The sequence below is a fragment of the Megalobrama amblycephala genome, linkage group LG22, assembly GCF_018812025.1.
Source record: "Megalobrama amblycephala isolate DHTTF-2021 linkage group LG22, ASM1881202v1, whole genome shotgun sequence".
Lineage (NCBI taxonomy): Eukaryota > Metazoa > Chordata > Actinopteri > Cypriniformes > Xenocyprididae > Megalobrama > Megalobrama amblycephala.
In genome coordinates, this window is record NC_063065.1 from 1180562 (window position 1) to 1205997 (window position 25436).

General features: G+C 37.3%; 1 protein-coding gene across 1 annotated transcript in view; it reads right to left on the reverse strand.

Annotated features, from left to right (window-relative positions):
- Positions 1–25436, reverse strand: part of LOC125258154 (microtubule-associated protein 4-like) — an 88759-nt gene that overhangs the window by 39234 nt on the left and 24089 nt on the right. The window contains 5 exon segments of the mRNA XM_048175021.1: positions 1027–1620; positions 1623–2249; positions 3855–4037; positions 9584–9670; positions 10566–10661. Of these exon segments, the coding sequence (XP_048030978.1) occupies positions 1027–1620; positions 1623–2249; positions 3855–4037; positions 9584–9670; positions 10566–10661 (1587 nt within the window).

Consider the following 25436-nt stretch of genomic DNA (forward strand, 5'->3'; position numbering starts at 1 on the left):
TATGAGACTGCTACAGGAATTAATGGGAAGTTGAACAAGTTATGAATGAAAAGTAGAGGATGTTACACAATACACTCTTTTCACAACATAAACAGACGAAAAGAGAAAGCAATAACCGAAGAAATGTTGACTTACCTAATTGGTGAGTTGAAACAGATGATGTTGAGGAACATAGAGGAGACAAAAAAGAAAGGAAAAAAGTATCACTAACAACTGTATTGCACATCATATACATTCATAAAAGGAGCTTTTCCACTGACTGGTACGACTCGGCTTGCTTTACTTTGGCTCAGTTTGCTTTTCCACTGCAGTTCAGTACCGCTTCAAAATGGGTGGGATTATAGACTGATCGTTATAGTTGCACAGGCACCTTGTCTACCGACCACGATGCAGCCATTTCTTTTTTCAAGTTGCATGCGACGGTTGTTTAAAGCAATTCATTTATGATATGATACTGCGGTGGCTGTTGCGGCTTGCTTGGAACCTCAACCGAGGTACTAGGTACTGTACACAGTGGAAACCCCCCAAAAAGTGAGCCGTACCAAGCCATACCATGCAGTGGAAAAGCGCCAAAAGTGACAAGGGTGGTATATTTTCACACTAAAAAGTGCTAGAAGAGAATTGGGTGGTGGGAAACCGAGAGAGAAGATTGTCACTGTTAGGTGCCACCAGTGGTAGTACAAGAAACAAATCACAACAGCAGTGTGGAGATGCAATATTGTGAGGGATCAACAACACCTCCTTGACAAACTGCAAACCAAAGCGTTTTGATTAGTACAGTACACCCTGGATCACAAGGTTAATGGGGGGATTCGTGCTTGTTTGCACACAGTTGGTCATTCATTGTGGAAGAAACACCCAAGCTAAACTAAGCCAACCCGCTTTGAGCGAACCCTGACCCTTGTGTCCAGCTGACGGGGTGATATGTTAGTTATTGGGGTGTGCAGTTTAATCACTCAAGCCCAGGCTTTGAATCCACACAGCCATGCATTAAGTGGATCCCGTTCCCAACTGTCCTCAACAAACCTTCCAATGTGATGGGCAGTCCTCCAGCGTGCTCCCGAGGTTCTGCAAAACTAGGGAAGAATGGCGGAGCGGCCGGATTCAGACCGGAATTCTGGGGAGAGGGTAACTTTGCATCAGGGGACGTTGGACTTTTTGATGAGGATGAACTGGACTTCTTGCCTTGTTTGGATTTTGGTTCCTTTGGGGCTTTGCTCTTTGGTGAAGGAAGAGGTGCAGGAACTGGGATTTGGGTTTCAAAGGAAACGCCTTCAAGATCAAAAGGTTGATTGTGGTTATTAAGAGACCACGCAGGTCCAGATGGAGAAAACGGCGGTGCTGAGATTAGTGCTTCCATCGGTGGTACAAAACAAGTGCTTCCAGGGGTGGATGCTTGGGGTTCCTTCACTTGTGACTCTTGGGTGCCTATGGAAGCAGTGTAGGGGTGTTCTTGTCCAAACATGGCCTCCTCAAAGGTTCCACCAGGAGAAGGCTGAGCATCATTGAGGCTGCAAACAAGAGAATCGGTTTTGCCCAAAGGTGACGGAAGGTTGAAAACTTCTTCCGTTTCCATGATGATATCATGGAAGCCAGACGACATGGACAAGGGTGTTGGCCGGGGGCTTGACCGGGAGACTTTGGGGAGGGTATTGCAGGTTCAAGATGTGTTGTGGATGGTGGGGAAGTGGCTGTGAGAGACAGAAGATCTTGGGTAAGAGACAATGGAATGAGACTCTCATCGGTGTAGTCCTCAGAAAATGACACTAGACCGCTGTCAACTTCAAGGGGTGATTGGGTAAAATCAAACTCCTGCGGCATAGAGGCCGAAGCAGGGACAAAGGGCTCGGCATGGATCGCCCATTCCTCGGGTATCTTCTTGCGGCTTTTCGGCTTCTTGACTCTCCCACCAATGCGCCCGACATCTTCCCAACCTCCGTCTTCCTTGCGTGGGGACGACTGATGGGGGCTTTCGGATAAAGCACTTTCACTTTGCATTTCCGCATGGAAGTCATAAACCTCGTCCCTGGGTCTCCGTTTTTTCTTCTTCTTTTCCTTCTTACGGTCAGATCCTTCACCTTCCCTCTCCTCAGTGTCCCTATCTCTCGGGGACCACTGAGGGTCAGCAGTGTCATTTGGGCTCTCTACCAAGTGACTGGCATGGCGACTGATAATGGTGGAAACGCTGGGTGTGAAGGGCAGGTCAGATGGAATGCCGGCCTCACCGGACCAGCAGTCACCAAAGACACCTCATATACAAAGAAGAAAGGAAATTAGTGCAGCACTAACTCCCTTTTACACTCTCTCACACATGCACATATGCATTCCCTAACTTCTCAATAACCCCTTACACTCTCAGACAGATGTACATGATATTCCTTACAACCTACAAAGATCTAAATCAGACACCTTTTGAGAGAGTCACAACCCTGGAAGCTGATTGGTCAATACAGTATTTCAATTATACTAAAATATACAATATAGTCAAAACTAATACATGAAGCTCCTTGCATTATTTAATTTTTATATTAAAGCAGTTCATTTAGGAGTGTGAATTTAAAATAAATTCCATTGCATTTCTCAAAATTAAGGTGCTGAAATGAAGGGGTTTCATTACACTTTAAGAAACCACAACAAATCGTAACTGATGTAAAATACTGATGAAGCATGTAAACTGTTCTTAAAAAGCTACATTTTATTCTAAACAGGTATTCATGACCAATTTTCCATTTTAAATATCTAAAAATCCCTTTATCCCAGAATAATCTACTTGAGAAGCAACACAAAGAATTTTTATAGACTGTATCTTGAATAAGCATGTATTTTATCTTACTGCACAGGCAGATTTTTATAGACAAGAATAAACAAGTTTAAAACAAGTTTTAAAAAATCTGCCAGTAAGATTATTCAAAATACAATCTCTTATCTCCATGTCTTATTAATCTTAGGCAAGGTTGCTTTTCAAGTAAAACGTTTAATTGATTTTAGAATAAAAAAAATTAAAAAAAAGTAAAGCAGTGTTGCTTAATTTTTGCAGAAGATGTGCACGAAGCAGACTAAGCAACTGAGGTCAAGCAAAGCTCATTTGTGTACAAGATCTGGTCTCCTCTATCAGAAGTAACAAGCAGAAATAATGATTTGTGGGGCTTGAATTTGTACAGTGTCCTAGTAATGCAGGATGACTCCTCGTATACTAAATGACTGGACACTAGATGACATGCCTGACTGACCCAGATATCTTTGTCTTGGAAGATAATAAGGTCTATAACGTAAGGTGTTTTGTGTGATAAAAGACACAGATGGGTGATTTAACGATCACGCACTTGATAACTGACTTGTGCATGAGTTAATGTGACTCTACAGGTCTACACCTCCATCTGGTAGGTGCGTAACACTGTTTGCACATCAACAACCATCCCTGAGCATCATACCTGGCAGAATATCATTCTGGAGCTTGATTTAAACCAGAGACATGACTCTAGGTCTCAGCTGCACTGTACTAACCCTATACAGCTGTGGAACCCTTAAAGGCCCCTGGGACACCAGAAAGGATGGATTTGACTAACTTTGACAACTGATAATGTAACTCCATCTAGCACTAGTTATAGTGCCCCCTAGTGGACAGCAATAGTTTTAATTACTGATGGATTAGAAATTTGCTCCACAGGGGCTCCTGCAAGGAATCCCATAATCCCTAATACAAAACACATGGGAAGTACATGAGGGAAACAGACTACATATTAAGGGCATGAACAGAATTTGAAGATGATTATACTGATTTGTCACACTATACTCACACAGTACTGCCTCATAGAAAGATATATTACTCAACATCATGGTATTTGTGTGCATACCTGCAGATGTGTCCAGTGGGCTCTTGGGTGTCGTTGCTGCCAGGGGTTCAGCTGGTATTTTGGGGGCTTCGGAGGCCTGAGCAGCTGGTGAACCCTGTGGTTCGGCCACACCAGACGGTCTTTCTGTCTGAAGAGGAGCAGCACCTGTGATCACCACAGACGCCGCGCTAGGCTGAGAGAAACCTATGGGTTTCGCAGAAATTCAGAGTAAAAGTCAAATACATGACATAATATTTCCTCACACCATGTACTTGTAGTTTTACACCATTAAGATTACTTGTTCAAGACATTTTTAGAATGTGAAATTAGAGTAATAAAATTTCTTGAGGTTTTGAGAATAATAAAAACTAGACAGAACTAGACACGAAAATGTGAGTGGTGTTCGCCGTGTGCAACTACACTGCACACCCCTACAATGTCTCAAGTCAAAATATGCTAGCATTATTAACATATTTTAACAAGATGCTAACAATTAACATGTTGCTAACATGATGCTAACACATTTAGCATGTTGCTAATCACATGCTAACACGATTATCATGTTGCAAAACATGATGCTAACATGATTAGTGTGTTGCTTACATGATGCTAACCCAATTAACATGTTGCTAACAAATTTTTAACAAGATACAAACATGATTAGCATTTTGCTTAACACGCTTAGCATTTTGCTAACATGTTATAAGCACCATGACAAAATTATTAGCATGCTGTTAGCATTAATGCTAACACTATTAACATTGCTTGTATTCTGTTAACACGATTAGTATGTTGTTAACATGTTTTTAATAAGATGCTAATATATTTAACATTGTTAACATGGTTAGCATGTCATTAACATGATGTTAACATGTTTTAATGCTTCAATAGATGTTGTTAACATGTGTTAGCATATGTTTAACATGTTCTTAACATGTTTTAACACAGATAGGCGATGTTAACATTAGCATGTTAGCATGATGCTAACACGATTAACATTTTGCTGACATGTTATTAACATCTTGACAATATGATTAACATGTTGTTAGCATTAATGCTAACATGATTAGCATGTTGATAACCTGTTTCAACAAGATTCTTATGTTTAACATTATGTTAACCATGGTTAGCATATTCATTAACATGATGCTAACATGTTTTAATGCTTCAATAGATGTTGTTAACATGTGTTAACATATGTTTAACATGTTCTTAGCATGTCAGCATGATGCCAACACGACCAACATTTTGCTGACATTATTAACATCATGACAAAATGGTCAGTATGTTGTTAACCTGTTTTTAACAAGAAGCTAATATGTTTAACATTATTTTAACACGGTTAGCATGTCATTAGCATGATGATAACATGTTTTAATGCTTCAATAGATGTTATGATTATGTGTTAACATTTTTTTAACATGTTCTTAGCATGTTTTAACAGTTAAGCGATGTTAACATTAGCATGTTAGCATGATGCTAACACATTTTGACATTGTCACTTTTTTTTTTTTTATCAGACAAGTTATAGGCAAGTTTCTCCTGGTATTTCAACGGTTTCCACTATCAGCCGAGATGCAGATGCATCTGTAATACTGTAATATATGCATGTATCTGTCATGCACATTTATCAGAGCAGACATGTGCATCACATCTGTATCAGGTATGAAAGACACAGAGTGAGGTCTGTAACAGGTGGTGAAATCCACCGTTAGACACGATTGTGTCAGTGTCGCATCTGAGCTGAATTCTGATGTGAGCGTGACTCATCACCTCCCAAGAGCCCCTTTAAACCAGCGCTATCATCAGCTATTGTCTTTCCAGGGAAAAACAGGGCTGTTCATTTACCCTTCTAATGAATTCATGCTCATTATCATTACTACCATTAGTTCTAATGTGGCCCATTACAGTGCAGAATAAAAGCTCCAGGTTATATCATATCAAATCTTTTATTTATCAGCATGACCAGAGATGGAGTCTGAGATGTTGTCACACAATGATGCCATATGAACTTATTAAAGTTTTCCAACATCTATAACCAGTATAACTAGTAGGTACTGTAGATGTATATCACATTCAAAACAGGAATAGCAGGAGGAGGAGATCTCCATTAAAGGAGGTCAGGGGTAATTAGAGGTGTTGTTTTGCCGGACGCACATTTTTAGTAAACCTAATTAATGGCCGGAGAGAGATTCAACAAGATGACACTGAACAAATAAAAGCGCATAATTAACCCTCTGGAGTCTGAGGCTGATTTGGGGCCTGGAGAAGTTTTGACATGCCCTGACATTTGTGCTTTTTTCAGTTGTTCATAAACATATTAATGACACAAGTGTCATTACACTGTATTCAGCACAAACTAGGCTACCATAATATGTGAGGAACATGTGTGTACATGTTTGTGTTTTTGAAGGAATAACGTTTATGCGTGGTTACTGAAAAAACAAAAAACTTAAGTCACTGATATAAGGCCAATAAAAGTATATTAAATCTGTGTTCACAAGACTTTTGGGTATTGAAGGTTGTAGACTAGAGTTTTTGCTTCAAAATTATGTAAAAATTATGCTGACTACTCTTTCATTTATAACAATATACTGATTTAGTTTTTGTAAGACACTTTTTGCCAAGAAACACGGTATGCGAGGAGGCGTGAATCTCCATGAATAATGGCTCATTCTCACCTGTGAAGACAAAAGAATTGAATAGTAATGACCTGAAAAGACTTGCATATTAATGAGGCATTTCAGTCAGGTAGGCTGTGAAAAAAAACTTCTGTGATGTCTCAAGCTCATCATGGTATATGAAACATACAGAAAAATTGTATTACAATATAAAATAATGGTTTTATATTATACTTTAAAATATAATGTATTTCTGTGATGCAAAGAGTCTGAATATAGGCTTTTAGTTTAAAAGCATGCACATTTGGAGAAATATAGGATTCTCATATGTTTATGTCAATTTTCTATACAGAGGAGTTATTTTTTATTTAATATTCATTGTTATCTCTATGAGCGCTGGTGTTTGCAATTCATACTGCAGCCGGAGGGCGCTCTGTGCATTTTAGTCCACAAATTCACCTAAGAAGAAGACGATATTCCATGAATGGTGTTTACCAATTCATACTACAGCCGGAGGGCGCTAAAGAAACAAAAACTCACTTAAAACTTATCAATAGAAGAAAACAAACAGGAATTTACTGAATGTCTTCCAGAGATCGCTAACCATGGCTTTTTCATCCAGATAAACAATTTTCAAGGCAATAAATACACGATTGAGATGATGAATGCATGTGTTGTCTCTGAATTTGCCTGTGAATAGCGCTGGCTCCGTGGGCGTGGCCGCATTAGTGGGTAATGAGCTGAATCACGGACTTCTGACATGGCTCTCTTTTCATACAGATTACATAAACACAGAATGTTTGTTTTCGATTTGACTTGCACGATTTAAAACCTGACATTTCAACGTTTTGTTAGACATAAGTATGAATTTTTTGTGATTAGTATTCACTAAGTTACACTTCATTTTCTGAGAACTATCAGATTGGACTTCGTTCAGAGGGAGATGAGAGATCACGCATCATGTTAGTTTTCTTTATTTTACAAAAAGCACAACATTTTGTTTTTACTCTGAGTGCATACAAATAAAAGGAGATATTCTATAGTTTCAATTGATGTATTACTTATGTCTCTATGACAAAAAATGACAGAGTATTTTAAGTCTGTTTTGCTGCAATGTGAAAAAAACCTGCAAAACGCGCCGGCGCGTTTTTAGACCTCAGAGTGTTAACGGGCGGGTGAAAGCACTGAAAAAGCAGCTAAATTACATTAGAATGATGATTATTAAACCTCTATATATATATATATATATATATATATATATATATATATATATATATATATATATATATATATATATATATACACACAACCCACAACTCAATTTGTAAAGATGCAGTCATGCCATTTCTGTTGAATATGAGAAACAGGGCAAGCGAAACGAAAGCGGAACGAAACCGTGCTTTTCGTTTGAACTGCGCAACTCTAATCGTCCCCTATACCCTTAAACAGGAGACGGCCATTTGTAGTGGTGTCCGAAAACATAGTAGACATTATCAAGTGCACTCATTCAATCCCACAATGCACCGCAATGACAAGTTTACAACCGATGCACACTCAATGGCTAGAGAATACCAATAATGCACTGTGATTCTCGTGTCAGACCAGAAGATGGCGCCTGATTCATCCACTCCGCTGATCCAATGTGGGTACAGCGTAATATCATACAGGTATAAATTCCTTTTTAATTGATTAAATTGTTTAATTAAGCTTTATACAAGCTAGTTTCCATGACAGAGTTCAAGATAAATCTTTTCATTACTACTGGAGCTGCCAGTTTGCAAAGTGACAAGTGATTTTTAAAAAGCGACACTCAAAAGTGTCCGAATTCACTCACTTGTTTTTATAAGTAAACTATATTAGTGGACTAATGTAGGGAATAGTGAATGAGGGTATAGGGGGCAATTTCGAACACAGCCCAGGTTTACTCAAGGGCTGATCATGTGACTACACAGAGCTGGGAGATCCAGTGCAAGATCTAGTGAGAATTCATTCAAATTCAGCACAGAATTCTCTGTTATAAACCATAGATATCAGATCAAACAGCGTGAAAACCATGAGAGACATTGTGCTATGAACGAACAAGTTATAAAAGGCTTTTCAGTTCACAAATCACCAACATTCACCATGGATTTAAGGTAGTAACACTAACTGTAACCATGGTATTGTCACAGAAATAGTCAAATGTTTTTACATTATTCATTTCAGAGTACAATTCAAGCACTTTTTAAAGTGCTTCACAGTTTTTCCAGCACTTCAAAGCTCTAAATATTATCGAATTTAAATGTTATTTTTAATGTGATGACCAAAAACATTCATTCAAAGATTGTTCCCCCAATTGTAAAACTAAAAGTTGCAAGATGTAGGAAAACACTTGGTGGCAAACAAACACTTTTATTTAAAAATAAAAAAGATATGAAATTACCACTATAACGAGCAGATGGAGCAGAGGACCACTTATTGTCTTATTAGCCATTTGAACTCCCAAATATATTATATATATATATATATATATATATATATATATATATATATATATATATATATATATTTTTCTCACAGGTTTGGTTTTGAATTTATATTTAGACTATGAAATCACAATCACATCATCAAGAAATCAATTTTTGGCAACGTTTTCAAAGCACTTTCTTTGTACTGAAGTATGAAGTTGGAAAACTCCCATGAAAAAAAATAGTAAAAAATTAAAATTGCGACCAAATTACAAGTAAAGAGCTCTCCGTTTATAATCACTGAAGCCGTCGGTCAGTTCAGTGGTACTACAGAAGAACAATGGTACATTTAATAAGAGTAGAATATTTAAAAAAAAAAAAAAAATTTGCACTTTACTGTTACTAAAAGATAATTTTATCTGCATCTCAACTCAGAGCTGTACTATCAAACATGCATTTCTAAGAAATAAACATAATATTACTAACTGTAGTTATTAATGCAAAACAATTGTAAGTTTATGATTACCTTTATGGTTAAAAATGTTAGTCTGGAGCCCTGTATATATATTTTTACACTGAATTTATTAAACATTTCCAGAAAATTACAAACTGTTTATGGCTATAAAGATCTGAGAGATGAGGTGATTTTGGTTTATAAAGTGAGGTCAGTGAAGGTGGTCACCTGAGAACGGTCCCATCGGACTGCTGTCCATCATCTGCGGGGGGCTGGACTGTGAGCCCCACTGATCAGGAAAACCAGACATTGAGTCTAGAGAAAGAGGGAGAGAGAAGATAAACAACAGGGCGTGTCGTACAAGTGCGCAGATGCTGAGCTGCATTTCAATGAGGGAAGAAAAGTGACGAGTGCTTTGTAAGGGGCTTTACAGAGAGAGAGAGAGAGAGACCAAAAACAAGCCGTCACAAGCAGCCGGAAAACAGACAGATTTAAACGTTCATGTGTCGTTTATCAAAAGATCACAGCAACTGCAATGATGCCTCACATGATAAACAACTCTAAACAGTGTCTGTGCTGCAGTCATGAACGACTGACTTTACTAATGGATCATTTTCACCTGCTGCACCATAAAACAGGACACTGAATGAGCGACCAGAAGATTACATGTTTGCAAAAGACTCCTAGAAATCAACCAGAACACCCTATATAATAAATATACACCCTAAATATAATTTTAGTAAGAAAGTGTCTCATTTTCCATCCTGTTCACTGATCGTCTGACTCATGCCGCACACAAATCTGGAAAACACTTTCTCCATCTGGCAGTCGCTAATCTGACTGGCTGACTTTACACAACTTTTGGAAGTGGATTTCATATGGAAACAAAGTCATATTACTAGGCAGACACAATGATCACTACTTAGTAAGAACTTGAACACCAGATTTGCCAAAGATTGTGAGCTTAATGTCATCAAATCTTCTAAAGAGTTTTGTTGCAGCAAGTAAACGAGATATCCATCACATGTCAATGAAGGATCCTGGTCACATATTATTGCTGTATAATCTATTTCACGAGATAAAACCATCCTTAAAAGTTAGATAAAACAAGTTTTGCTTGGCCAGTCTCTTGCCGTTTAAGTGGGTGAATCTGGAGCAGAATAATCTGCATTGTGAACTAGACTTTGAGTAACGCTGAAACCGAACTCACCTGATAGTAGGTCTGTCCCAAACGTCTGCTGGTCAGTCTGATGTGGTCGTACGTCCCCTTGTGTCTCTTTCCACGACGTCAGTGGACTCACGCTGCCTGTAAACCGGACAGAAAATGATACGTCTGTTGATTAAAGATTATAAATCCGTGCCTTCAACTCACCTGCCCCATTTCAAACACACAACACACCAGCGCCAACACAGACTCTCATACATCACACGCAGCCTAACTCGGTTTAAAGCGCAGAGCTCCGGCGGCTCGGGCCTGAGTCGCGTCTCTGACTGGCACGCTGTGAACTCATGGTCCCGTCTGGGTGAGGAACCTCCTGACTCAATCCAGGCCGGCAGCCTGATCCGAAGTGGCGGTTCTGGACGCGGCACCCTGCCACAAACCCGGCGGCTCAGAGCGGATGACGCTGAAAAGACGTGACAGTACGGAAGCAAAGTCACAGCGGCACTGTAGGCACCACGAACCCGGTCCGGACCTCCGGGTGGGATGCGGTCTCCGGGTTAGAGGGGGGTTCAGTTCGGTTTACACACTGTCTGTGCTCTTGAGCTAAAATCAAGTCAGTCATGGGGCAAATCTCACACACAGACACATTATTAGCCTCAATATCAGTACGGATGATCTGGGGTATTGAATATGCATCATAATCTAGTGTTATTTGGAGTATCAAGCGGTGGGTTAAATTACAAAAACAGCTAAATGATCACTTTGTTGCAGTAGAGAAGTGGTTTTATTTATAAAAATCAGAGGTTGAAAACCGGTTTCTATGCTCCTGAATGCTTGCTTTTACCAATATAAGTTTCCAACTCAATAAAATAGATGTGAGTTTTAATGCAAGCAAATACAGGCACATCCCGTTTCATAATACAACATAAAACGCGACCTCTGTGGTCAACGTCACCCTCGCTTTGTGGTGGCTTGAAATCACGAGTGGAATCGAACAGAAGTGTTTAGACGCAGGTCAGGTGTCCAGATATCAGGTATCAGAAGGTTATTTAAGACACTCAACTTACATTAAAAGTAAGTCTGGAGCAAAAACATGGTTTTAATCCCATAAATTGTTGTGTATTGATGGTGTGCTAAGATAACATGCTAGCTAGCCAACTAGCCACCTAGCTAAGCAAATATGTTATTTTTATGAATCATTTTTAATAGCAAAGCTCACTGAAATGTTTTAAGGAGGGCATTTGATACAGTTTCAAAGAAGGTGAAGTGGGAGGTTTGATCAAAGAAATGAGGGATTAAAACAGTGTGAATAGAAAGTCGTCAGTAATTAAAATTAAGACAAAAGAAATGAATTAGGGCCGGAGAGGTGTGAATGTGTCTGAAACTGAATGCAGTTTGCACCACAAAACAATAGAGACAGTGAATACAGTGAATGGATGCTTAGAAGATGACGATGAACATCAGCATTTTAGAGTCTTCTCAAAATAAAAAACACATGACATGATCTTGAAAAACATTTCAACATTTCAGATTTGAAATATAACATGGTCAGGTTTATCAAATTTATTTTGTTTTTGTATTTTATTTCGGTTAACAGTCATTTCAATTTAAAAATATATGGTTTTAGATTAAGTAAACTATAATAACCCTGCTGTACACAGAATCAGATGACCTGCTTCTTCCTTAAAGGGATAGTTCACCCAAAAATTAAATCTCTGTTGTTCATTTAGCAATCCTTGTGTTCTTTCCAAGCCAGTATGAGTTTCTTTCTTTACTTCATGGAATGCAAAAAAAGATTAACTGAATGTTTATGCTGCTAATTTCACAGTGACCAGGGGGACTAAAAAGGTAAAAAAAACATGTTTTTTTGTTTGTTTTTTTATCAGTGAGATTTTTTTCAAAGAAAATCATACTTTTATTCCACAAGGATGCATTAAATTAATCAAAAGAGACATTTATAATGTCGCAAAAGATTTGGTTCTGGGTTTTTTGGATGTCTCTGCCCCAAGTGACCTTCAATCTTACCTTCACCCCCAGTATCGTTCTGATATACATTTGCGGACAGCGATTCTGTCTCTCTTCCCATTTCTGTGTCTGTGCGCCTCCAAAGCTCCCATGGGCCGCACAGACCACGTCTATTTTTACGACTTTGCCAATGAGGACGCAGGCAGCGTGTTGAAACGCTGGGCAAACGATCCGCATCTCATGACACATTTGCCAGAGGAAGCAGTGCAATGACAGAGTCCGTGTGACCTCACGGATGACTTTCTATCCATGTTTGCCACCGGATCTTATTTTTTATAGCTCACAACACCTCGGACAAATGCACCGAATGTGTCAAAGCACTGATAGAGGGATCCGTGTCTGCATTTAATACTGTGATAAATGTGATAATACTGTAGGACTGTTGCCAAGAAAACAAAACTATAGAGTTATCCATGAATGATGAATTAGAAGGGCCATGTTCTTCATTTTAATAGTATTTATTTATTTTACCCTTCATTAATCATGATTGACAAGGTGTCTTGCACCAGAAACGGTCTATCTGACACTTAATATGGATGTGCAAAATAAGCCCAAACTAATTTATACAAACGACTAGTTGGTTTTAAGGAGGACATCATTACGCTGGTTCAAGGTCATGTGTACTCATCCAATTAACATATATGGATGTAAAGTGCATCCTTACAACAGGATATCTGACAGATATTCATCAAATATCAGACTAAACAATCACCTTTTATTGCATGAAACTATTAGTCTTCACATAAAGATGAAGAACTGCATATTATGCATGATAAAGGGAACATTTGCTCTCAGCAGGACGAGTGAAATGTCTTAAATTATTGTTGAAATCTGTCAGAACGCTAATACACCCCTCACACCATGAGAATCATCTCCACAAACAATAAAGAGGAAGGAGGAGAAATAAACAAAACAAGATGAGAGGATGCAGAAGAAAAAGAGAGGAGATGAGGAGGAAGAAGAATAGGAAGAAGAGCAAGAAGAAGAAGATGAAGAGGATGAAGAAGAAGAGGAGGAAGAAAAAGAAGAAGACAAAAGAAGTGGAAAAGGAAGAGGAAGAAGGAGGAGGAGGAAGTGGAAGGAGAAGGAGAAAGGAAGAATAGGAAGAAGAGAAAGACAAAGAAGAAGAAGAAGGAGAAGGAGAAGAGGAGGAGGAAGAGGAAGAAGGTGGAAGAGGACAAAGAAGAGGAAGAGGAAGAAGGAGGAAGGGGAAGAGAGAGAAAGAAGATGAGGAAGAAAAAGGAAAAAGATGAGGGAGATGAAGATGAAGAAGATGAAGAAGAAGAAGATGAAGAAGAAGAGGAAGAAAATGCAGAAGAAGGAGGAAGAGGAAGAAGAAGAAGAAGAAGGAAGAGGAGGAAGAAGAGCAAGAAGATGATGAAGAGGATGAAGAGGATGAAGAAGACAAAAGAAGTGGAAAAGGAAGAGGAAGAAGGAGGAGGAAGGGGAAGGAGAAAGGAAGAATAGGAAGAAGAGAAAGACGAAGAAGAAGAAGGAGAAGATGAAGAAGAAAAGGAGGAAGAGGAAGAAGGTGGAAGAGGACAAAGAAGAGGAAGAGGAAGAAGGTGGAAGGGGAAGAGAAAGAGAAAGAAGATGAGGAAGAAAAGTAAAAAGATGAGGGAGATGAAGAAGAAGAAGAAGAAGAAGAAGAAGAAGAAGAAGAAGAGGAAGAAGAGGAAGAGGGGGAGGAAGAGGAAGAAGATGCAGAAGAAGGAAGAGGAAGAAGGAAGAGGAGGAAGAAGAGGAAGAAGAAGAGGAAGAAGAAGGAGGAAGGTGAAGAGGAGGAAGAAAAAAGAGGAAGGGGAAAAGGAAGAGGAAGAAGAAATAGGAAGAAGAGGAAGAACAAGAACAAGGAGGAGGAGGAAGGGAAAGAGAAAGAAGAGGAGGAAGAAGAGGAAGAACAAGCACAAGAAGAAGGAGGAGGAGGAAGGGAAAGAGAGAGGAGGAGGAAGAAGAGGAAGACAAAAAAAGAGGAAGGGGAAGGGGAAAAGGAAGAAGAAGAACAACAAAGAAGAACATGAAGAAAATGAGGAAAGGGAAGAAAGACGATAAAGAAAAAGGAGAAAGACGAATAACAACAACAACAAGATGAAGAACACAACAAAGAACTACCATAACGAAAACAAGAAGAGGAGGAAGAAGAGAAAAAGAAGGGGGGGTTAGAGGAAGAAAAGGACGGAGGGAAATCCTGTTTTCATGATCTGTTCACGCACCAGCGTCAAAAATGCAAGAAACACAGAGCGAGGAGAGTAAACAGGGTAAAGATGAAGACGAGGAGGAGTGTGTCCTCAGTCTGACCTCAGACCGGCTCCTGATCGACCCCGTCCACTCCATTAGTGTGTCTCCACCGCAGGAGGCCCAAAACTGCTGCTCCCTTGATCTTTTTTACGCTTATCCTCAGGATTTGAGCGCTTATGCAATGCTAACGGCTTACAAACGATTCAAAATACAGCACAAATCTCTAAAAGACCAATCCTAAGAATGAGGAAAAGCACCTCTGCAGACAGGGATTATGGGAAACGGCTGCTTCATCGGTAGAGAGAAACATCCTCAAAACTGACCGTTAGTTCAGATTAGACTCTACGAAAATAACTAATGCAGAATTAAGAGCTGCGGAACGAGACGAGACGAGAACGAGACGATCAGGGGACGAGGACGCCAAAGCTGAAGGGCTTTACGAACATATTACAGCACAACTACAGGAGCAGGGTCAACAAACGGCCACAAACAAGACAGAAGATTTACTTTTAAAGGGATAGTTCACCCAGAATAACCAAACAGATGATGGACCCCATTGACTTCCATAGTATTTTTTTTCCCCCACACTATGGAAGTCAATGGGGTCCATCAACTGTTTGATTACAGACATTCTTCAAAATATCTTTTTTGGAACAACTTGAGGGTGAGTAAATAACAGAAGTGTCATTTTTGGTTGAACCAACACTTTAAATGGGTCATCTTTTACTTTTTTCAGGAAAGTAAGAGGAATGTTCATTATGTAGAGTATTACATTACGTGACATCTTTGTCTTTGTCCTTTTAAAAGTTACGGGGATTTCCCACAGCGCTAAAACAACTTCCTTGCTCAGTCTATGGTTCTTTGCCACCATCTAATGGTGTGATAATTTAACTTTCACTGATACTATTGACAGACCCTTTCTTAATACCAAATACAGCATATATCATTGATATAAATTATTATTTATTGAACAATATTTAAACTAACAACAATAGCCATTATAAAAGACAAACACAAGCAAACTATTCAGTCAAACGTATAAAAGTAGCGCTTCAGTACAGGATTTAAGTTATATATAGACTAAATATAAAGTTATGAAATTTAATTTTCCCCTTAACCAGGGCACGAAATTAACTTTTTTACTCGGTAGCACTGGTGCTCCCAACTTCAAAAAGTTAGGAGCACCACAACTAAAAAGCCTTGTCATTCGCTTATCCGAATAAAAATGTTGTTTGTCTGGAAAAAATAGGATTCTTGTTTTATATATAATTTATTCTGAAGCAATAAGTGTTCACTCAGCTTTGACATTTAAATCGGCACATGTGTGATATTTATTCCAAGGGCATTTGTTTTTACCTTCATAAAGGGCTTTTTCCTCTAATCTTTCATTTTAAATTCTTAAATTTGATCAGTAAATTTAATTAGAATCATAAGACACTATAGAGCTGTTATCAGTCAAATTAAACAATTTACACTGAAAAATTACAACGAAATTAAATAATGTTATGAGATTGTTTTAATTTTTTTTGAATATACAAATAAGAAATGTTTGAAAGACTGATACTTTTAAACATGAAACTAAACCGCCAGTAGGTGGCGGCAGGTGACCATCTTTAGGAGTGAGTCATTGAGTCATTCATTCAAACGATTCATTCAAACGGATGATTCATTCAAGAATGATACAGTTGTTGATGAATGGGTCATTGAATTTTACTCAACCGATTAGTTTAAACGCTGAATCACGATTGTGTTGTCATGAAATATGCGATTGTTCTGCTGCGATCTTTGTTTGGAACTATTTTCGCTGCTGAAACAGAACAAAAACAGATAATATTGCATCTAAAATGTAAGTGATTTAATTTTAACTACTTTTTACGGTTTATTGAACTGTTGTATGAAACCAGTGTTACATTTTCAATTGTGATGGTTTTATTCAGGAAAACTGTAGGCCTACTCTTGGTCATGTAATGTTGCTTAACTGTATCATATGTTATAAATATAAAAACTCAAGTGTTAATGGCGAGCCCTGTGTACAGTGTTCTTTTCATCTTATCTCTTCAGCTCTTTATATTTTGCGTGACAGTTAGCTCCCTGTCACGTGACAGCGGAGTGAATGACTGATATTAACCAAACTAAAATCTGCTTTAAATTTAAGAACCTAAAGATGAAGTTTAATTGGTTGTGTGACAGAACGATGGACTGGTTACTGCATCAGCTCACAGCTGGCACATACTGTGCAGTAATTAGCGAACGTTCTGTAGAGAAATTAAAACAGGTCGCACCTCAACAATTATCTGCACTCGCACAAATGCTCCCAAAAAATATTTTGAGGTCGCAAACGTTAAATTTAGGGAGCATATGCGTCGCAATTTCGAGCCTTGTCCTTAACCCAAATAGTTTTGCTCAGAAACAAGTAATAGATTAATAAGACCAAAGATTGCCCGTTTGATTACCCCAAATTAATTATATTTGTAAACACTATCTACATAAGAGCCAGCTGGCAAATACCCGAAGCACTGGTCGAGATGAAGCTGTTCTCGGCGGGTACACGAGCACTGTGAACAGCCGCTGATGGCCTGGAGCTAACGTCTGCGAAAACGTCAAAACAAATAGTAAAAATTGACTCACATATTTGAGGTCTAAATAACTACATTCTGGCCTAAAAACTCTTTAAACTACATTTTGTGACAAAACAACAGTAGTATTTATACAAAATATGGTAGATTTGAGAGTCGCCGCAAACGGAGTGATACAAATGGTAAAACGGTTCCAGTGCTGATACTGGGAGAACAAAAATCGCACGGCTCTCAGCCAATCAGATTGGAGAACCAAAAAGAACCGTTGTATAAAATATAATAAAATACTATAAAATATCGGGGTCAGTAAAAAATTATTAAGAAAAAGACAAATGTTTGATGAAAGTTTGTAATTATATTTAAACTTAATCAGTAAAAGCTCTCTGTAAAAAAAGAAAAAACAAAAAAACTACTGTATTATTCACATATATTGTGTATAAATGAATATTATATTTTTTTATATAAAATATTCTATGCCTTATATTTATATTTTTAAATAAACGTAATAATAAATATAAAATACAAAATATAATAAAATACTACACACTAGGGCTGTAACGATATGCGATATGAAACCGAAATCGCGATACGCAGGTCCACGAACCTGTATCGCGATGTGAGAAGGCAGAATCGCGACACACCCCTTCCAACTCCCAGAGTTATCCTTCCTGTCCAGATCCAATGCTACTACATTTTTAAATTACTATAAGTATTAGGGGTGTAACGATTTATCGTAGATGGTGTGTCTCAATCAGCTCTCTAGTTCAGTAAGTGTTTCGGGCACACATTGAATCTTGCAAGCAGGTTTAAACGTTTCTCATGTCAGTCTCTTGCATGGTCACGTGAGAAAAGTCGTGGCTTTCTTTCACCGCAGTGCACAGCAACAGCTGTGCTCACAGAAAAGCAAAAGACGATGCAATGCTTTGCTTTAAGAAGTTCTGTGGGGCCGTTCACATATTGCGTCTTTTCCGCGTGCAAGTCAGTTATTATTTTCAAATGTAGCCGGGCGGCAGGCGCGCTCATAATGGAATCAACGCGGTCGCGACGCGCATGCAATTCTCAACTTCACAGAATGCCGCAAGCGCACCGCAGGTCGTGTGACAAGAATCAACCGATCAGCTATGGCCTTTCCGTAACAAAACATCAAAAGCTCAGCCGAACAGCTGATCATAGCTGTACATGGTGGTTTTTATATCTTATCTCCATCAATATATCTCGTAGTAAAACTAATGCAAGGGCTAGAAATCATTTATCCTTTGCAGAAACATCCTGATCCTCTTGGAGAGCTCAGTTCATGGTTGCATAGCAACGACCGACGCCACGGGAGCGCAAGCGCTTTGGAAAGAAGGAGAAGCGGTGCGGCCGCGCCTTCCACGCGTTTTTAGACGCGATATGTGAACGGCCCCTATTCATAATTCTAAGTTCATGTTAAATTTAACTTTCTTTTTCAGTGACAGACAGCCCTATTCAACTGTTAATTTGAATACAGAAGGTTTTTATTAAAATTTTATATTTATTTATTTTATTGGAATGTGATCTTGTATGTACAACAAGGAAAATTATTGAAATTTGTTCATGTTTTCTTAATAAATCTTGTTTGAATTTCAGTTTCATTTTGTTCAAAATATCGTGATACGTATCGTATCGTGAACTCCGTATCGAGATACGTACCGTATCGTGACCTGAGCGTATCGTTACACCCCTAGTACACACCTACCTATTCAAACGTCTGAGTTAATCAAGGATGCATTAAACTGATCAAAAGTGACAGTAAAGACATTTATAATGTTACAAAAGATTCTATTTCAAACAAATTCTGTTCTTTAGAACTTTCTATTCAAAGAATCCTAAAAAAAAAAAAATCAACGTTTCCACTAAAATATGAACAGTTTTCAACATTGATAATAATCAGAAATGTTTCTTGAGCAGCAAATCATCATATTAGAATGATTTCTGAAGGATCATGTGACACTGAAGACTGGAGTAATGATGCTGAAAATTATATACTGTACATATAATATACAATCCTTCAACACCTTGTTGTCAGCATCACGTCCAGCTGACAAAACATTAAAAAGTGTCTTTCTGACAGAAAGCGAGTGATTGATGGTGTAATGGCCACAGCTGGATGAGAGACGGACTCAACAGAGGTTCCCGTCCTCTGGAGAATGAGGGACACAACGACTCCAGATTGAGCACATCTGCTGCGGGGCCGTCCAGCGCTAAAACAGACTCAAGTAGGCCAGGCTGACCCACATAGAGCTCCCGCAGGACACACTGCCGCAGAGACGACGCCCAAACACACACGGATACCGAAGTCACGCCATCGCAATGACGAAGACTAGTAAAGTTCATTTCTGTAAGTATGATGGTGAGTTCACATACTGTCATTATTTACTCACCCTCATGACCTTCCTTCTTCTGTTTAAAAATGCCTTTGATCATACAGTGGAAGTGAATGGGGTGCTGTTTGAACCCCAAATCATTAATATGCTTCAGCAGTGCAAGTCATTTGTCAAGATGTAACAAATTTCAAAGTACAAAGACAGACTGAAAACAGTTTAGACAGCCAGATACAGTCGATAAAAACTTTATTAGCTGTGTGGACACTACAAAAACCTACAGATACATCAGAAGAAGTAATAAAGAGTACAGCAGTCTGAGAGCAGAGCATGTGTCACTGGAGGAAGAAGCGACAGCAGTGTTGTTTAAGACAAACAGTCATGTTGTAAGAAATCAGATCTGATTTAGACGCAATTTAAATCAATCTCCAAGACTGAAGCATGTGATTTCTGCGGCATTTGCAGCACCAAAGCATAAAAATATTGGTTCAACCATTATTATTATTTGGTTTGGCACTGCTAGTGTTGCAGAAATGACACACTTCACCTTTAAAAATGCACTCTTGCATGCACAGACAGAAGATGAATATAATGCATGTTATTTTCGGCCCTTTTAATAAAAGACCTCATAAGACAGTGTTTAGTACAGGTCAGAAAAACAAGTACACGTAGATGACAAGAAAAACAATCATTAATAACACATGCATTTACTAAAAACAAACATACAGCTGAAAGAGAGTTGTGTACAGGAAATACATCAGCTGAAAGAAACAAACACGTCTGAAAACTGCCATTTAAGTAAACAGTGTGCAAATTAATGTCTAATTTTATTTAAAATATTTGGATAAAATGCTACCTATATTAATATCGTCATCTGGCTGAGCAATCGCATCTGCGTCAGTCGCTCATGTCCAGCGTTTCTGGCCTCAGACAGACAGTCTGCTAGTAGCTCTTATATAAACGCTGCCGAGACTGAGACAGGCTGTGTGTGTGTGTGTGTGTGTGTGTGTGTGTGTGTGTGTGTGTGTGTGTGTGTGTGTGTGTGTGTGTGTGTGTGTGTGTGTGTGTGTGTGTGTGTGATGAACTTTGGCAGCTGAGGTCTCCAACAAAGTAGTGAGCTTTAACATGGCCAGACACGAGGACGAAGCGTGTAAACGTGCATGTTTGTGTCCACGAAGCATCTTACGATGTAAACACGTCTCTTTGGGCGACTGCTGTATGATGATAAACAAAACTGTGATCATCACTAGAAATAAAGCCTCTTGAGGATATTTAGACGAGAACAGAATTAAAGTCAACATGAAACTGCATCCACAAACCATTTTACTTCTAGAATGTGACATTTCGGCGTGAAACTGAAAGGTGTTACGTTAGTATCATTATAGTTTCATATTTTGATTAAGTTACATTAGTTAACATGAACTAACAATGACAAATACTTCGAAAGCATTTATTAATCTTAGTTAATTTCAACATTTACTGATACACTATTGAAAACGAAAGTTGTTAATATTTCATAATGGACCTGAGCTGACATGAACTAAGAATGAACAGATCTATTTATTAAATGGCATTAAGTAACATTAATAAATACTGTAACAAATGTACTTCTCATTGTTAATGTTAGTTAACGCTTTAACTAACGTGACCTTTTAATTTCAGTTCATTTTAGTGATTTTGTTGCGTTTGTGTCATTTTTAGTAGTTATTTTAGTTAGTCTTTCTCAGTATTTTTTACTTTACTCGAGTATTTTTATTTTGAGTCAACTTTTACTTGACTACATTCCAAAGCATAAGATCGTAATTTTTATGTTCGCTACATTTCATAAAACAATATCGTTACTTCTTATTTCAAAATGAAGAAATCGTCACATGCTCAGAGACGCAAAAGCAGTGTCCGATTCGTGCACGAACTGATTCTTTTCAATCATCCCGTTAAATCGGTTCACAAATCACATCAACAATTCTTTCGCGAATTGGACTGATCGTATTGCATCAGTTCTCGAGACAGATCCGTTCAGAGCGACTCTCCAGTAAATTAATTTCACAAAATTAGCCAAGAACTCGAGTGCGTGCACGACTGATGGTGAAAAGTAAGTCAGCCTACTAATGTTGAATTTTAGGATTAATTATTGTAAATAAAAATCATATTTAGGTCAGTTGTTTTTAACTAAATCTGCTGTAAAGGCTGATTAGGGCCCTATGAAATCAGTTTTATTTTTTCCCAAATTCCGTTTTATTTTTTTCCAAATTCCGTTTTTTCCGTTTTAATTTTTCTGGATTACGTTTTATTTATTTTTTGACTCCATTTTAATGGTTAAATTAAATTTTAGTAATCAAAAAGCATGTCTAATTAATTGAAATAATGAATCTTGTCCAATTTACCAACAATTTAATAAAAGTTTAACAAAAAAAAAATATATATATTTTTTTTAGGGCCCTATGATAAACGTTTTATTCTTTCCCCTCAAATTGTATTTTTTACCAAATTCTGTTTTCTGGATTCCATTTTAATGGTTTAATTCCATTTTAATAATCAAAAAGCATGTCTAATTAATTGAATTCTTAAAAACAACAATATTTATTAAAAAAAAATTTTTTTTTCAGAAGTTCTGTTGTGTATTTAAATTTTTCTGGCAATCAAATTAACGCATACCATTTAATTTATCTTTTAATCATGAAATTAAACTTTTTTGTCAAACAATGTGCTGCACAACAGAGCTTTACTGTTAAAATTAAAACATGGAAGAAACACTGAGATTATTGTTTAAAAATATATTTTAATAATTTATTGTTAAATTAATTTATCTAAATTCTACTGTACAACAGTAATATGTTTCTGTCAAGTTAAATCGAACTTTTATTTTGACGGTTTGCATGTGAGCTGTGTTTATGGCGATAGCTTTCTCAAACGAAGCACATCAATATGTCTACAGATCACGATCAAATAACGGTTGTATCGCTTACATCGTTACGGCACTAGGAGGTGCCAAAGTGACGTAAAATGTATTCGACATTGAATGATTCATTCAAAAGATTTGTTCAAAAACATTGATTCATCCAGTAATGAAACAAGTAGTTATGAGTGAGTCATTAAATCAAACCCATTTTATCAAATTAATTAAATATTTTTAAATAGACTGCAGCAATTAATATTGTGTCTCCTAGTAGGATAATTATATGCAATTTTGTTTAGTTGTCTATTCAGAACCGTGGGAGAATCATGATTTCTATTTGAAAGAAATAAAATCTCATTTCATCCAGAATCATGCAACTAATTAAAATACTGCATGTAGCACGTTTATCTTAGCTGAACATTTATTTGCAATGGATTGTGGGAGATCTACTTTCTATTTGATATTATTTCCGTAACATTTATCACTTTAAATTACAAGCAAGATTTCGGAAAGGTTGCATAACTTGCTGTACAACAGCATGACTAAACACATATCTGACTACTGGTTAACATTAACTAGTACCCTAGATGACATCAGCCAAAAATATAAAGTACATTTAGACTATTTTTTTGGATAATGCACACAGATAAATCATTTACAACGAGACTAGAAATGAGCAAAGTCAATAGGGCTAATTGTCATTTCATGTTGACTTTAATTGGTGAAATGTGTTTGTATGAGCAGAAAGGCCTGACAGTAAACAGATCGAGCGTGTGTGTGTGTGTGTGTGTGTGTGTGTGTGTGTGTGTGTGTGTGTGTGTGTGTGTATCCCGAGGCTGATGTTTGAAACACACACACACAGAAGCATCGGCGTGTGTGACTGCATTCTGTCATCACCAGATATATCAACTCTCACTCTGAGCTACCATTCCCTCAAAAGATCCCGTTTCCCATGATCCCACAGAGGGACGTCCTCCGGTGGCGTTTGTTTGGAGCGTCCCGCGGCCGCGCTGATGCAGCTGTACAGTGAGCCTGAGATGACTTTGCCGAAGAGGAAGAGGAAAAGGTTTCTTTAACCCTATAAAGCCAACTGCGTCATGTTTGATACACAGATTTCTAAATGATTAATCTGCTGAAAATCCTGTCGCACACAATCCTTCTGAGTCTGACTGAGAGTTTAGACTTTATTTAGCATTAGTGCGATTGTAAAAAGGTTGCTTTTTGCTGTGAAAAGCCTTTACTGAGCTGTTTTTCCTGCATATTCTCACTATATCAGACTTTGAGAGCCATAAAAGCCAACACAAAAACAGATATGCATTTTTTTATATACTTTATCTATAGGTTTAATAACCTGTTACATTTCAAAAAATGTGATTTATCTGACTTATTTCATGTGTCAGGCTTTACAGGGTTAATGTGTTGCAGAGGAGCCGGAGTACGTCTGTTTCAAAACCTAGTGAGCTTCCTACATTGGCAGTATTTAAGGCATCATATTGTGCTCCAACACAAGGGCTGGTCTAAACGTTAGGTTACATGATTGTGCTGCCTTCTAAGTTCCCTCATTTAGGATGAGGAATACCTTGTGACAAACCTCATCCAAGATGGTGGATTAAGCGAAATTCTATTTAAAAATATTAATAAAAGATTTTTTTTTACCCAGTTTTTAGTTTGTTTTTTTTGAGTATCATGCTTTTAGAAAAATACTAGCATCAAAAAATATTAAAATCAATTGTAAATTAAATTGATAATGTTTTATGCCTTCATTTGATTACCATCATTTTTGATAATATCATTAAATCATAAAATCAAGGAAATGGATTTGGAATTTTTCTTTTCACACATTTTCTAAAAAAAAAATTTATAGGGCTATATTATTGTAAAAATAAACTTTTTTTGTTGTTGTTTTATGAATTCAATTGATTAGACTTTTTTTTTTGTTTTTTTATATTAAATTATTAAAGTAAATGACAAGGGCCCTATTATTATAAAAAAAAGTAAAAAAAAAAAAAAAAATTAAACTTTTTTTGTTTTCTGAATTCAATTGATTAGATATGCTTTTTGATTATTAAAATAAAATAAAATAAAATGTTAAATTACTAAACTTTTTTTGATGTAGTTTTATGAATTCAACTGATTAGACGTTTTTTTTATTTAAATTTGATATTAAATTATTAAATTCAATGACAAGGGCCCTATTATTATAATAAAAAATGTAAAAATAAAATAAATTAAAAACAGTTTTTTTTGTTTTATGAGTTCAATTGATTAAACATGATTTTGATTATTAAAATAAAATAAAATCATATAAAAATAAAATTAAAATAAAATCCAGAAAAAAAGGAGGGGAAAAAAATAAAAAAATTGGGGAAAAGAATTAATTTCATAAATGTGATTTTTGTTAATATTTTAATAAATTGTTGTTAAATTATATAAGCTTCATGATTTCCTTAAACTAGACATAATTTGATTACTACAATTTAATTTACCCATTAAAATTGTATTTAATTTAACCATTAAAATGGAATCCAGAAAAATTAAAAACAGAATTTGGGGAAAATAAAACAAATTTGACTGAGTCAACTGTGTGCATCACATGTTGCTGCCTCAAGAGCTGTTCATGTAGTACATGTTCGTGCATTTAAACACAGCCAGCATGTTGCAATAGTTAAATCAATCTGTGAACGGCCCCTCAGAAGACAGCTGCCTATGTAGACAGCAAAGCAGCTCACTAGGGTTTGGAATTAAGGTTCCCGATCTCTGAACACATCCCAAGTCCTTAAGCAGGGCGCAGTGCTGAGGGTTTTGAAGGAGGAGTCGGGAACGGGTTTCCAGAAGGTTCAGC